General features: G+C 51.0%; 1 protein-coding gene across 1 annotated transcript in view; it reads right to left on the bottom strand.

Annotated features, from left to right (window-relative positions):
* Ube2ql1 (ubiquitin conjugating enzyme E2 QL1) overlaps positions 1-10,338 on the bottom strand; it is a 38,629-nt gene extending 28,291 nt beyond the window's left edge. The window contains exon 1 of the mRNA XM_034523697.2: positions 9,386-10,338. Coding sequence (XP_034379588.1) covers positions 9,386-10,168 — 783 coding nt within the window. The 5' untranslated portion in view covers positions 10,169-10,338. The remainder of the gene's footprint in view (positions 1-9,385) is intronic.
* Positions 10,339-14,207: the final 3,869 nt, after the last annotated feature.

Raw genomic sequence — 14,207 nt, 5'->3', positions numbered from 1 at the left:
TGAGAGCGGAAGCAACACGGCCACTCTATGAAGGCTGCTATACCACCCACAGTCACCCATGGTGAACAGACCAGCTTTGTATGGCATTTAGTTAGGTGCCTCTTGCTGCCCACTAGAATGGATGGCTGTGGCCCAGGAGCATTTGATGGTGTGGCTCAGCCCTGACCCTCTCTCCCTTTGCCTCTGGCATATGTGAACTCATCGGAGATCCCCCCCCACCCCCATTTCCTCCTCCGTGAAGTATGAATAAAATCAGTGCCTACCTCAGAGGCTGCTGCCAGGATTTAATGAAACAATCCACGGGAAAGACCAGCAAACATCTAGCTCATAGAAAGTGGGACCAATTAGAGCGACCCCATGCTTCCTGGGGTAACTGTGTGGGCGTCAGGTAGTCAGAGCACAGTTAAATACTCTCAAAACATCATTAATGTTAGTGAGGAGTCTTTACTGCCAGCATTCTTCCTACTGTTTGTTTTTCCTTTAAATAAAGTAAAGTGGGACCATTTACCTCTGTGATTGACAGCTGCTAGATACTTAGTATCCCATGCCCCAGATGCAGATGCGGTAAGCCAAGGACGATCAGCCAAGCAGCCAGCCGGACTGTCCTTGCGGATGGTCCTCACACAATGAGGAAGCTACACGGCAGTCACATTTGCTTTCTGCCAGATTGTTTCAAAAACATCTCCCACCATGCTTTTTGCTATCACAAGCTGCGGGGAGCTCTAGATGACCCTGCAGTCTATTTTTGCTTAGGTTAGAGGTGCAGCACTTCGCCCAGTGGCCCAGGAGGGAGGCCAGTAGCTGGTATAGTCGTTGATTTGCATGAGGGGCCACAGTGACTGGGGCTAATGTAACCTTTCATTTGCATCCAGGACTATGATTGGCAGGTGGCTGTACCAAATTCCCTTTCTGGTTATCAGTGTAGGCTGCTTCCTCACTCTTGAGTCAGCTAGGAGAAGCCTCCTGTGTAACATCTGGACAACCAACATCTGGACAATGAAAGGCATTTCTCAGCAGCCTTCCCTTGCCTATGTTTGATCTTTGTCATTAGTCCAGTGGGCTAAACTGTTAACATGAAGAAAGGAAGGTGTAGTGGTTCTGGCCACAGTCATAACAGTATTGAGAGAACAGTGGATGCATCTGAGTGACGTTCTGGGGCAGAAGTACAGGGAGCAGAGATGACAGAGGGGTGAAGATGAGAAAATGCAGGACTTGTTTCCTGGAAGATACCAAAGAGCTAGAGGTCGCAGGCACCCTGGGTCTGAAAGCTGCAGTAGTTACTGTCGAGGGCTGAGCATCCCGGCATCGTAGACCTCAGAGCTGTCACATTTCTACCATACATACCACTGAGTGTCCAGCATCTGAGGCCCACACTGTGCCTGTAAGACCTGAAACCATCCCTTGCTGTTTCTTGCCACTGTCTGCTGCAACTGCTCACTGCTTAGTGAACCCTCAGGCTGAGGTTCATGGTAGCTGCCAGTAGCAGGGAGCTGGGAGTTAACATCCACAGAGAGCCTCTAATTAGAGAAGTCAGAGCCATTAAGTCTCTGGCTTCTAAAGAGCAGAGCAATAGACCATCAGGTCTCAGGGATTGGACGCTCAAAGCAACCAGGACCCAGGATGGCTACCATTGAATTTGCCTAACCACAGTCCTCTTTCACTGACAACAGAGGCACCCAATGCACATCTTCATTATTAGGCTATACTGCAGTTGGGTAAGTGGAGGGTGTGGGGCATCTGTTCAGACAGATGGACACCGTGAAGACAAGGAAAATACAATTGTCACCATACAGTCTTCTAGGAGGACACAGAGGAAAGGAGTGTCTCACAAAAGTTTATAATGCATAGTCTGAGCAAAAGAGACACCATGATGGAAATGGTAGGTGTGTGTGGGAGTGAAGGATGTGGGGAGATTGGAGCCTGGGGGAATACACATGATGACTCCCACCATGTATGTGTCCCCTTGCTGCTTGAGGAAGGGCACACCTTACTAGCTCCTCTCTCGATTTCACAGCCTCACTAACCCTCATCTGTGAGCCTTTCCTCCTGGATGTTCCCAAATCTCCTTCCTCCTTGGCTTCCTCAGTCTGGTACCCCGGTGTCCCCACTCACAGGATTTCTTTGAGATTTACAGGATTAATGCATCATCATGAAGAGAACTAGGGATAACTCACAGAGTAGGAAAAAGATACACAGGAGAGGCAATAATGATGTCATTACAAATCATGGTAGACCCTTAGCAAGTGGGTGCTGACCAACTGATGTGGGGGATAAGGAGTAACTAGCTAATCAATCAAACCATAGCCCATCACCGGATGGCAATGAGGAAATATCAGGTCATCTTAGCCACTCACCAGGAAAAGATGGCCCCTGCTGGAAGCACAGCTGTCATTACAGTTCTTGGTGGGCTGTTGGAAATTTTCACCTTTCAGCTTCATAGCAACAAAAACACGGCAGAGGAATAAGCAGGCTTCCCGTCAAGGCTTGGCTACCTTAATTTGGATGTTTTCTTTGAAAATGTCACTTAGAGCAGCAGGAGACTCTTCACACCTAGGTCCCAGTGTTCATCTGGGGAATTGACCATTGCCAGGTCTGTGAATACTCTATGAATATGCACTTCTTCAAGCAATTACAAAAATGCAAACACCAAGGCAAGTGAAGGTCACTATGGCTGGTTCCGTATTTGTCCCCAACATGGTAGGGTACTAAGGTGCTTCTACCTCTAAACTTGGGTCCAGGAGAATCATTCCTGGGGATTAAAGAGGAGATGTGGAGAGGATGCTGGAGTCTTAGGCCATCTTACTGTCAGATTTCAACTTGTTATTCCATCACACAGTGGTACCTACACACTGTCTCTTCAAACAGAAAAAATCCCCCCTTTCAGTTAAATCAGAAAGGTAAGCAAATACTCACTAGCATCTGCTGTAGCCATCTCCAATTCTCTGGACTCCCAAGGCAGAAGAGGCGGTACCTCCTATTATTAACTGTGCTAGGTGCTGGGGGCGGAGCACTGGGATTGGCACAAGGCTAATTTTAGGCTGCAAAGTCCCATCGGTGTCCTCCTGCCTGCCCTACTTGATAGGAGAACAAGTAGCTATTTTTTTTTTCTCCAAATAGTCAGGCATATCAATACTTAAAGCTGCAGAGTCATCGTCACTGGTAATTATCTCTGTCCCTTCCATGCAGCCCGGGACAAAACAACACAGTGACTCACAAGCTTAAAAACTCTTGTCTCTTGGGGGTGAATCAGACACTTGGTACCCTGACCCTACCTGACATTATTCAGGATGTAGGCTCCCTGACTTCCCGTGGAGTGAACTAGCATTTCTCTGCTTGGTACTGCAGGCAAAATTTACCATCCTGTGTCTCTACAGCCTGGCACATGATGCTTGACAAACCAGCAGCAAGCTCTCTGGGACTAAGATGCTGAGCTGGTTAACAAATTTTCATATGGGTTGGCTATGGGTGTGTCTCCCTCACCCCTGTTTAAATGTGGAACCCACACACTCCAAACCTGGGAACACGACCTTATCTGCAGGCAGGGCCTTTAAGAGGTTATCAAGATAAAGTGGGGTCCTCAGGATAGGCCCTAATGCAATAGGGCTAATATCGTCATACGGAGCCAGAACAGAGGCACACACGGAGGAACAACGGTGTGAGAGCCAAGAGGGACGATGCCATCTACAAGACAGAGGTCTCAGGGGAAGCAGGCTCTATTGCATTTTTGATCGTTGTCATCTAGCTTTCAGATCTGTGAGAGAATGGAGGTCTGCCATGGCAGACACCAGCACCTCCAGACGAGAGCTCTTGCAAACCAACAGAGCTTTGGACATCCGATGTTAGAATGCTTAGACTCCGTAGGGTTGAGCAGTCCACAGGCTGATGGTCCTGGTCGGTCTTTACAGTGGTGTGTATTTGTGTAGCCATAAGCACATGATGTTGCTTGGTTCACTGCTTTGGAGGGAGAGCCAAGGAAAGAATGTCTAAGGAAGGTAAGAGTTGTGATTCTGTGTGTCCATGGGGACCTAGGTACTCCACAGTGGTGCCAAAGGGTGGTGTGTCCAACCTGAGGTCTAGGGGTCACACACACTCCAGGACAGTCACGATATGACCCAAAACTTCACACTTTATATATCTTTAAAGATATATATATATATATATATATATATATATATATATATATCTTTAAAATATATATATGTATGTGTGTGTGTGTGTGTGTGTGTGTGTTTGTGCGCGTGCATGCACGTATTGCTATTCTTGAGCGAATATTGTAGATAGATAGATAGAAACATGGTATTAAAGTGCCAAAAGGTTGGGCAGAGGGCATTTAGGATGAAAACGGACAACCGGTCAATGTGCAGAGTAAATGACATCCGTGTGCCCACTCAACCACCAAATAAAAATATATATATGTGTGTGTGTGTGTGTGTGTGTGTGTGTTTGTGCACGCGTGTGCACGTATTGCTATTCTTGAGCGAATATTGTAGATAGATAGATAGAAACATGGTATTAAAGTGCCAAAAGGTTGGGCAGAGGGCATTTAGGATAAAAACGGACAACCGGTCAATGTGCAGAGTAAATGACATCCGTGTGCCCACTCAACCACCAAAGAAGGAGAAAGAGAGAAAGCGCCCCAGAGGTCAGGGAGGACTAGATCAAAACCATGTCTTTTGGGCAGGACAGGACTCCTGCACTCATAATCTCATAGCAGCCACAGTCGCCTTTGAAAGACCTGTACCAAATCAAACCAGTAGACATCCCAGCAATGGGGGTGGGGGTGTCATGAGCTCCCACACCTAGTTGAGAAGATACTGGCAGCTCATAGCTTCTGCAAGAAGGGAGAGTCATTTTCTTTAAGGTCTGGCCTCTGGTAAGTCATTCAGGCAGGCATTGATGAACCTATATCCCTAAGTATATGAGCAGGATATCAGACAGTAAGTTGCTGGACATGAAGTTGTGAGAGATAGGAGTGTGGGGTGTGGATCTGGTAGGAGTTAGGGAGACAAGTGAGAGGTGAGTGTGATCAAAATACACTGTGGGCACATACACATTCTCAAAGAGCTGATGGAACACCACGTATGTTTAAGATGGCTGCACAGGCCTGGCTGTGCACTGCAAGCTCTGGTGTGACCCCTGGGCTAAGCCATCTTACTGGCCCCAGCTGGGCTGCACAGAGCCACTTGGGTATCACACAAGCAGAGACTCCTGCCAGCTCACCTTATCAACAAGATCTTAGAAATGTGGCACTCTTGCAGTTGCTGATCAACTGTTATCCAAACACTAAGACTCAAGGATGGTTTGGTCCTGAGGGCCTGCAAACCGTTTGCAGGAAGCTGGCTGCTGCTGCTTCTCTGTGGGTGGTGGTGATGGTCATGTAGATGATAAATAAAGTCTCACTACCTGGAGCATCAAGGAACTCAGGCAGCCTACCTGAGACTGCCTTTCACACCTTTGGCTCATGAGTCTGACCTCTTATGAGATGTTATGAGAACCCGAAGTAGAGACGGACCCCAAGGAGTGGTTGTTTCCACACCTGTGTGGTGGTCTCAGAAAGAATCCACCCCAGGAAGGCTTGGTGTCTTCTATGCTTGGCTGGACCATACTGTGGCACTGGAAACAGAAAATGCTAGCTGTTGTTGTCACTCCTGTTCTGAGGGGACAAGGAAGGGAGAGGAACTGTCATTCACAGGCCATCTGGTTCTCTGATGACGATCATTGCTAATTAATTAAATGGGGACACTCAGGAGGTGTGCCAGTGTCTGAGGAGAACCCTGAGTTAGGTCATAATCAAGTGCCTTTTATTTGCAGCTGTAGGTGGGCTGTCCGCCCCTTCTTGGAGACACTGCTGAGCCTGTGAGCCTCTGTGACAGGCCTTTCTCCTGACTCTTGGAGTCAGGTGGTCTAGGCTTGCAGGGGTTGTTCTCAGTAATCTCAGAACATGGAGTTTCCTGCTTGTGATGGCGGCTAGTACAGCTCTGGGCTGCCTCAGCAGTTCCTCCAGCTTGAAGACCAAACTCTGAAAGCTTTTCAATGGCAACATTGTCACACTGGAACTCTGAACTGTGTTCTTAAGGTTCCGTGTGTGGCAGAGGAGGAAAAAGCTTCTCCCAAAGCTCTTAACATTTGCTCTGGCTTATTTCAAAGGTCCAGAAACTGTTCATCCAACAGTACAGAACCATGTATTGCCAAAACCCAGTCTTCCTGAGTGTTTAGGAACACACCTGTAACCCCAACGGTCAGGAGGCTGATGCAAGAGGATTGCCTTCAGCTCCATGTCCACACAATCTTGGGGGTGGGGGTGGGGAGAAGGGTGTCTCTTTTTAGAATCCTTTGAGTTAGTCATAAAGAGGTAAAAGGCTTTTGTCTCTTTATATCCAGAATGTAGCATATGAGAGACAAATGTATTCATTCAATTTAGAATCATCCACAATGCAACATGAAAGCCACTCTGGTAACATGACCGCACACATTCAGCCCAGCAAAACCTCATGAAATTCCTGAATTTTTCAGCTAGGGGACAAACCTGAGCTTTTGACTTTATAGACATCATAGATAAACGTATTCTGGGGATGTTACATGTTAGACCCTTAAAGCTGTAGTGAATTCTTTCTGAAGACACTTGAGGGTATTGCCTCCAGTTCAGGAAGCTAACTGAGTGTTTTCTGCTATAAAAGGGACAAACAAACTTTTTCTAACGGCAGCTTAAAAAGATGAGCCCTAAAATGAGATGCAAACACATAGGACAGTCACAAAGTATAATGGCCCTTTAAGGTAATCACAGGGCGTAGCAGCCCTGCTTGCTTTGAATAACTAATTAGGTATTTGGATGGGTTCAAAGCACATTACTACTAACTATGAAAATAACTCAGTCACTGCCACATGTGGAGTGGCTGGCCTGTGGGTCATGAATCTGCAAAGGGACGAACAACACGCCACAGTCCCCAGGTAACTAGAGATGCTGCCATTCTGTCATACCCAGGTCCCTAAAACTTTAATGAGTATTCACCTCTTCAACTCTTTCACTGCACTTGACTGTTTCATGCGGAGAACTGTACGTTGAAACCAGGGGGTAGGAAACACAGAGAAAGTAAATTGCTGTTTTAAAAAGTACCAAGTCTTGGCCATCATTTTTAAAAGTAGCACATCCGTCAGACAGTACAATGTGACCTGCTAGGTGGAGGGAATGGGGACTCCTTGCTCATCAAATTAACGGAGAAAATGTTGCTGTTTTCAGTGAGAAATCCTCTCATCTGCAGTGACTCTCAGTTTCGGTTACAGAGAGAGAGAACATGTACACACAGCAAGTCCTGGAAGAAGCTGGGCACCAAGGGATGTGATCATTCACAGCATTAAGTAAAAACGGTAAAAACTATTTATCATGACATTTCTCTTTACAAACCCCGCTTCCTCATTTAAAACCATTATTTCCCTGGAGCTCAGCATGCATGCTGGAGAATAAAATATCACCCACATCCACAATGCTATAGACTCTGTGGGGCAAATACCAGTTCTCGCTTCCCAGCCTCCAAGTCATCTTCTCTGTGAAGAACTGACCGAAAATCACATGAACATGGCTATTTCCGAGGACCAGCCTCCCAGTGCAGTCAGATAAGCCCCATTGGAAAGGAAGCCTAGGACCCCTCTCTCAGTGGCACACGCTCAGATACACACACACACACACACACACACACACACACACACACACACACACACACAGTATTTCCGCCAGTGTTTCACTGTAGGATGGAAGAAACTGGCTGTCAGAGCATAAGCCTACTCTGTTCTAGCACCTGCTCTAGACGGGGCTCCTGATGGCTCAGGATGCAGTGACCTTTTTTTGCTTTTTCTTCTTTTCTTTTTCTTTTCTTTTCTTTTTTTTTAATCCCAGGGTTCGGCCTTGAAAGAAATGGGCAGAATGAGCTGTATCTGATGAGTGTGGTGTACCCTGCCGTGAAAGGGGCAGAGGCAGGCACTGGGAAGAAATGATTGCTTCTGATAAGCAAGTCTGTAGAAAGCCAGCGTGGAGGTCATTGTGTGTGTGTGTGTGGGGGGGGGGGTGTTAAAGAAAACGAGAATCCTCTGTAAATATTGAAGACCCCAGTGCCAGATAGCAATGGGATTTGGTAAAAACGATAAAAGGATCAACTTTAGGAAATGCCCACCGCAGATTTGAATATGGCCAACAGCATATCGCACGAGAGAACAAAACCATCTTGCCCTTCCTTCCCTGCAGCCGGGTAGGAGGTGAATGTCAGAAAATCCATTTTCCCCTGTAAGTTTGGGGGCTGCTTGTCTGTGAAGAAGCCCTGTGGTGCAGTAAGTGAGAAGGCTCAGGTGACCTGCTCAGCACTCCTGTCGGTGCTTGGTTGAATCTTTAGCTTTGAAACTCCCTCCGCCCCCGCCCCCACCCCTCCACCCCCGCAGTAGGGGGAACACCGGACGCAAAGAAAAGCAGCAAGGTCTGAAAGACACAGCTTCTCACCGTCTGTCCCAGAGATGTTTCTTGAGGGGCAAGTACTAGGCTGGGAAGGGGGCTTAGCTACAACAGCTTTCCTGGATGTAACCACTAGGAAGGACTTAACAGACTCCTGCCTGCATAGAGTCTTCCAGGAGAACTTTCACCTTTACCAGGATGGCCGCTGGTAGGAGGGAACAGGGGAGAGAGCTTAGCAGCAGGCGGCTGGCTCGGTCTAAACAAGCCTACCTGAGAGGTTTGAAGAACATCCTCCCCCAACCCTGCTCTCTCTCTCTCTCTCTCTCTCTCTCTCTCTCTCTCTCTCTCTCTCTCTCTCTCTGTGTGTGTGTGTGTGCACGCGCGCGCGCTCACGTGTGTACCTGAGTATGATGTTCTAGGCTGGACACTTAGATTCTGGGCTTCAGGAAAAGTTCACACCTTCGTGACAATTACATTGACTAGAGACCACCTAAGCAGACTGGAGGCGAGAGGTGGGGTAGGGCAGAAAAAGTATGGGAGACTTAGGAAGGTGGGAGGGGAAACGGAGGGGTAGGAGAGGGGTGGGAGGGAAGAAGGACAGTCAGAGGGGAAGGAGGAAGAGGGAGTGAAGGTTAACCCGAAAGGAAGAAGGGAGGGAGGACTTGGGAGCAGGAAGCAGAAAGCAGAAAGCAAGAGAACGGACAAACCAGAGAGCCCCGCGGTTCAATTAGGATCAGTGTCAGAGACCAGATCCAGAAACAGATAGGAAGAAATCCTTTAGGAAAAGAAGCGGAGGAGGTGGGCGAAGCGTCCCCAGCAGGCTCAGTTCAGAATGAGCTGGACCAGTTCTCACCTGAGCCTAAAGGGATCAAACATCGCTTTCCATCTCAGGCCTAGCCTCGAACCCACACCCAACCCAGCCCCCTGCTCCTGGCCCCGCCGCCTTACCTGGCCCTTGACCAGGCTGGCAGCAAACTGGCGCATGACGGCCTCCACCGTGTAGGCGCTGGACCAGCCGCGCGGCGTGAGCAGCTCCATGCAGATGGCGCCTCCGTCCAGCACGTAGCCGTTCTCCAGTCGCGGGCTGAGCACCCGCATGAAGGGCGGCGAGAAGGGGAAGTTGTCGGGGAAGGTGAGGTTGAGCAGGATGAACTCCGTGTTGGTCTCCTTCATGTCCTGCCACAGCACCGAGTCCTTGTCCACCTGGTGCAGCTTCACGTTCCAGTCGAAGAGGTTCTCGTTTACCAGCTCCACCGAGATGAAGCGGTCGCTGAGGCGCGCGATGTCCTGGAGCTCCTTCATGAGCCGCCGGCTGCGCACCTGTGTGCAGTGCTGCTGGCGCGCCGCGGGCACCAGGCTGCCGCCCGCCGCCGCCGCGGCCACCGCGGGGCCCGGCCCCGCCCTGGCGCCCGCCGCCCGCTCCCGGGGGCCCCCGGCGCCCGCCGCCCCCGCCGCCCCCGCGGCTGGCTGCGGCTGCTTGTCGCGCGCGGCCAGCTCCGCCGCGCGCTTACTCTTGCCCTTGCCGGGCCCCGGGCTGGCGTCGCCAGAACCCCCCGGGTGCTGCTGTTGCTGCTGCTGCTTGTGGCCGCCGCTCTTACCACCACCTTTGCCGCGCAGCGATGCGCTCTGCTGGCCGCCGCCTCCGCCGCGGTGGTTGTGGTGGTGCTTGGGGTCCTCGGTGTCCCGGTTGTGCAGGCGAATGAGCCCGATTTTACGGAGCAGCGTGGCCATCTTAGGCTCGGCTCTGGCGAGGGGCTCCCCGGGGTTCCTGATCCCCGAGCCGGATAGCTGGGATGCACGGGGCGTGTGGGGGGAGGCAGGCGACCGCTCAGTGGGGCGCGGCGAGGGCCACCTTAGGAACCGGCGGCCGTGGCAAAGCGGAGCGGGCAGCACCAGCGCTCGCTGGCCGCCGTGTCGCCGCTGTCATATGACGGCTCTTCTCCGGCAAGGGCTCCGGTAGCCTGCGAAGGGGAGGCGTGGAGACACGGCGTAGCCGCTGTCCCTAACCGGTTCCTGGGCGCAGTCCCCGGACGCCGGGTGTCCGTGGTCCTTTGTGCGCGGCCGCAGACCGGCTGGCCCCGAGTCTGTGAGCTGCACCGCGGCGCGCACAACCGCTCGCGGCGTCCCGGAGGCGGCGAGGTGGCCGCGGAGTCGCGCTGTGCGCCTGCCGGGCCGTGCTGCGCTGGCGGCTACCGCGGGGCCCGGGCCACTGCCGCTCTCGTCGCCGCCGCCGCTGCGGCTGCTGACATTGCAGAGGCGGCTGCTCCGTCTGAGCCGAGCCCGGCGCGGAGGGGGCGGCACTGCCGGCCGGGAGGGGGAGCGCGGGGCGGAGCCGCGGGCTTGACTGCACCGTGCCACCCCCGCCGCCGGGTTCCTGCGGCGACACACGCACGGCCGCTGGGGGGAGACAGCGGTGCGCGCCCGCACTGTTTTCTCGTGGCTGCGTGCTAGCTGCGTGCGCTGGGGAGCCGGGGAAGGGCTAGCCTGAGCGCGCTAATAGGTTCTCTCAGAATCACTGCATTCTTTGGTCCCTAAACCCGAATGCTGTGGCTGGGGTCCAGGCCTCATATCCCATTTAACCTCCTTAGGACAACGTAGAGAGGAAAGGTGGAAATCAACCTCTTTATTAATCCTTCCAATCAGACGAATGAGCCCAATCTTTCTACGCAACAGTTCTGGGTGGTGGGAGCCGAAGATGACAGGAGGGACTCTTTCTTAAGGACTGATTAAAAAGTCAGGTCGGAGAGCGGGATGAAAGGGCAGGTCTGCCGCAAACTTAAAGAACAGCCCCTTCAAAGTCACGACTAGAGTAAAGCAAACCTTTAGCCAAACCACCCAGCCCTCACTGGCTTGCTCCCCCCACCCCATCCCTGACTGCTGGCAGCAGTGTCTCGGCTTTCCATGGCCAGGCTGTGCTTGGCGGCTGCTTTCCAAAATGCGGCGGAGAAGCACACCAGACGCCTTTTCTGGCGCTGACCGGTGTGCTGAGAGCAGGAAAGGACTTTCCGAGCAGCAACACCCGTCGTCCTCCCCCAGGGCTGCTCTCCCGAGTGAGGGACCTCCACAGTGCTCGAATGAGGGAGGGATCCGTCTTCCACCTGCAGATTCCCGGTCCTCCCTGCCCTTTTCTTCCTTCGGCCCGTGGAAAATCACTTAAAATCTGGTGAAAACTGCAACTAAAATCTATTTCAGATTAGCTCGAACTCTGAGGGTTCCGGCGTGCTGCGTGTGGCCCAATGGCGTAGGCGACACCAATCCCTCAAGAACAGCGAATATTATCCCGCTGCCATCCTAACTGGCGTCAGAGTCTACTGCCTCTGCTGGTGTGTGGCTGCTGAGGGGGAGCAGCTCAGTTCTTCAGGACAGGCGTTCCTTCTGGATGGCAGCCGTTTGCCTTTCTGTCCCTAACATCTTTTTTTTTCCCCCAAATTTTGAGTTTTCACTGTGGAAAATAACTGGTGAGGTCACTGTGAAGACACAGACCTGGTTTTGAGGGTTCAGATTTGAGGATAGATGTGAAACGGGGGAGCCAAGCTAGCTGGCTGGTATAGAGGAGCAGAAGGTGCACACCCACCTGGCATTGCACCTGGGAGAGGGTGGTTCTCCAGGGGGCCTGGCAGTCCTTTGCCTTTCAACAGGACTCACATGGTGATTTGGACTAAGAATAACTCAGACTATTGGTGGAATCTGAGGGAAGCTGAATCAAGGGTTTGTTTGTACGGGCTCCTGATTGTTTTGTTTAACACTTCATTCTACAGCAGTTTGCTCGTGCTCCCCCTCCTCCTCCTCACCACCACCACCACCACCACCACTATCTTCTTCCTCTTCATCTTTCTCTTCCTCCTCTCCTTTCTCTTCCTCTTCTCCTTTTACCTCTTCTTCTTCCTTCTCTGCTTCTTCCTCCCCCTCTTTCTCCTCCTCCTTTGTTCCCCTCCACTTTCTTTCTCTTCCTCCTCTTCTTCCTCCTTCTCTTCTTCCTCTGCCTTCTCCTTCACCACCATCATCATCACCATCACAATCACCATCATCATCATCCTCTCTAGGGAAGGGCAAAAGGGTAGATCTACCTGCAGGGTCCTGAGAGTTCCTTTCAGCATGCTGGCTGCATAAAAAAGGTGAAAAGGAGACACAGAGAGACCAGGCAGGTGTCTGTATCAACTACTTTTCTCATCGTTCTGACAAAATGTCTGGCGAAGGCAACATAGGGAAGGTGTGCTGGCTAATTTACGTCAACTTATCACAAGCTAGAGTCACCAGAGAGGAGAGAACTTCAACTGAGAAAAATGTCTCAGTAAAATAATGCTGCAGGCAAGCCTTAGGGCATTTTCTTAGTGAATGATGGAAGAAGGCCCAGCCCATGGTGGGTGGAGCCATCCCGGGCTGGTGGTCATGCCTTCTATAAGAAAGCAGGTCAAGCAAGCCATGATGAGCAAGCCAGTAAGCAGCATCCCTCCATAGTCTCTGCATCCACTCAGGCCTCCAGGTTTCTGTCTTTCATGAGTTCCTGCCCTCACTGATTTTTGACAATGAACTATTATATGGAAGTTACGCAGAAATAAACCATTTCTACCACAGCTTTTGGTCATGGTGTTTTAGTCGCAGCAACAGTAGCCCTAACTAAGACAGAAGGAAACGTTTGTTTTAGCCACCAGTTTGAATCAACCATGATGAAGAAGGCATACAGGGAGGAGCTTGAGGAAAGCAGTCAGACTGCATCCAAGGTCAGGAAGCAGAGATGAATGCTGAAAATCAGCTTACTCTCTGCTGTCCCCATCTTTATTTGGCCAGGAACCCAGGTTGATGGTGCGATGCCACCCACATTCAGGGTAGGTCTTCCATGCTCAGTTAAACCTTTCTGGAAATGCCCTTATCAGCATGCCCAGAAGTGTGTTTCCATGGTGATTTTGAATCATACCAAGTTGATAATCAATATTAATTATCACGCAGTCTATGCCTTATGATTTAGCTTCTTGGAAACCTTCTCAAGTTTTACATTTTATTGTCAAAAAAAAAAAGCCAACCAAAAACCAACCCTCCCCACCCCCCCCCAAAAAAAACCCCAAAACAAACCCTAAGTTCCAAAGAGATCTAGATGCTAACTCCACACTGCCATATGCTAAGAGGGATGGTCTAGCTGGGACCCATACCATAAGGACTCTCTATCCTTAGGCTTTTAGACTGGCTGTTGACCAACTGGCCTGAGACTGATTTGCTGTGTCTTAGTCCCAGCAGGGGAGATGAGAAAGCCTGGTTGAGTGAAATTTCCCTACCCTCTAAACTAGAGAACTTGGGCAGTGATGGTCTATTTCCTGAGAACAGGATTGCTCTTGGAAATCCCAGAGTTGATTTGCATCTGAGTCTGTGCTCACGTATCACTAGGGTGATTGCTTCATGTATATGGCATGTGTTCCCCAAAGGTTCTAGTGTTGGAACTTTTGTTACTTTATGAGCCATGGGTCGGTGGCTGGGGCAGACACCTAGCTGGACTGCTCTCATGAAGACACCATATCCTGAGACATCCTAGAGGAGCTACTGCACTCAGAGCAGAGGGTAAGAACATTCGCCCACTACCCTATGCCCCAGAGCTACAACTGGGAGCAGGGGGCACACAGGACCCACCAGGCACCCAACCCCACCCCTGTGGAATACTATTCCCCTTCCGCCCCTCATCTGGTCCTTGTGGCTGGGGCAGACACCTAGCTGGTCTGCTCCTGTGAAGACACCATATCCTGAGACATCCTGGAGGAGCCACTGCACTCAGAGCAGCTGG

Source organism: Arvicanthis niloticus, chromosome 19 (assembly GCF_011762505.2).
Source record: "Arvicanthis niloticus isolate mArvNil1 chromosome 19, mArvNil1.pat.X, whole genome shotgun sequence".
Lineage (NCBI taxonomy): Eukaryota > Metazoa > Chordata > Mammalia > Rodentia > Muridae > Arvicanthis > Arvicanthis niloticus.
The sequence above is the reverse complement of the archived record's forward strand: the minus strand, read 5'-3'. Positions and strand labels throughout refer to the sequence as shown.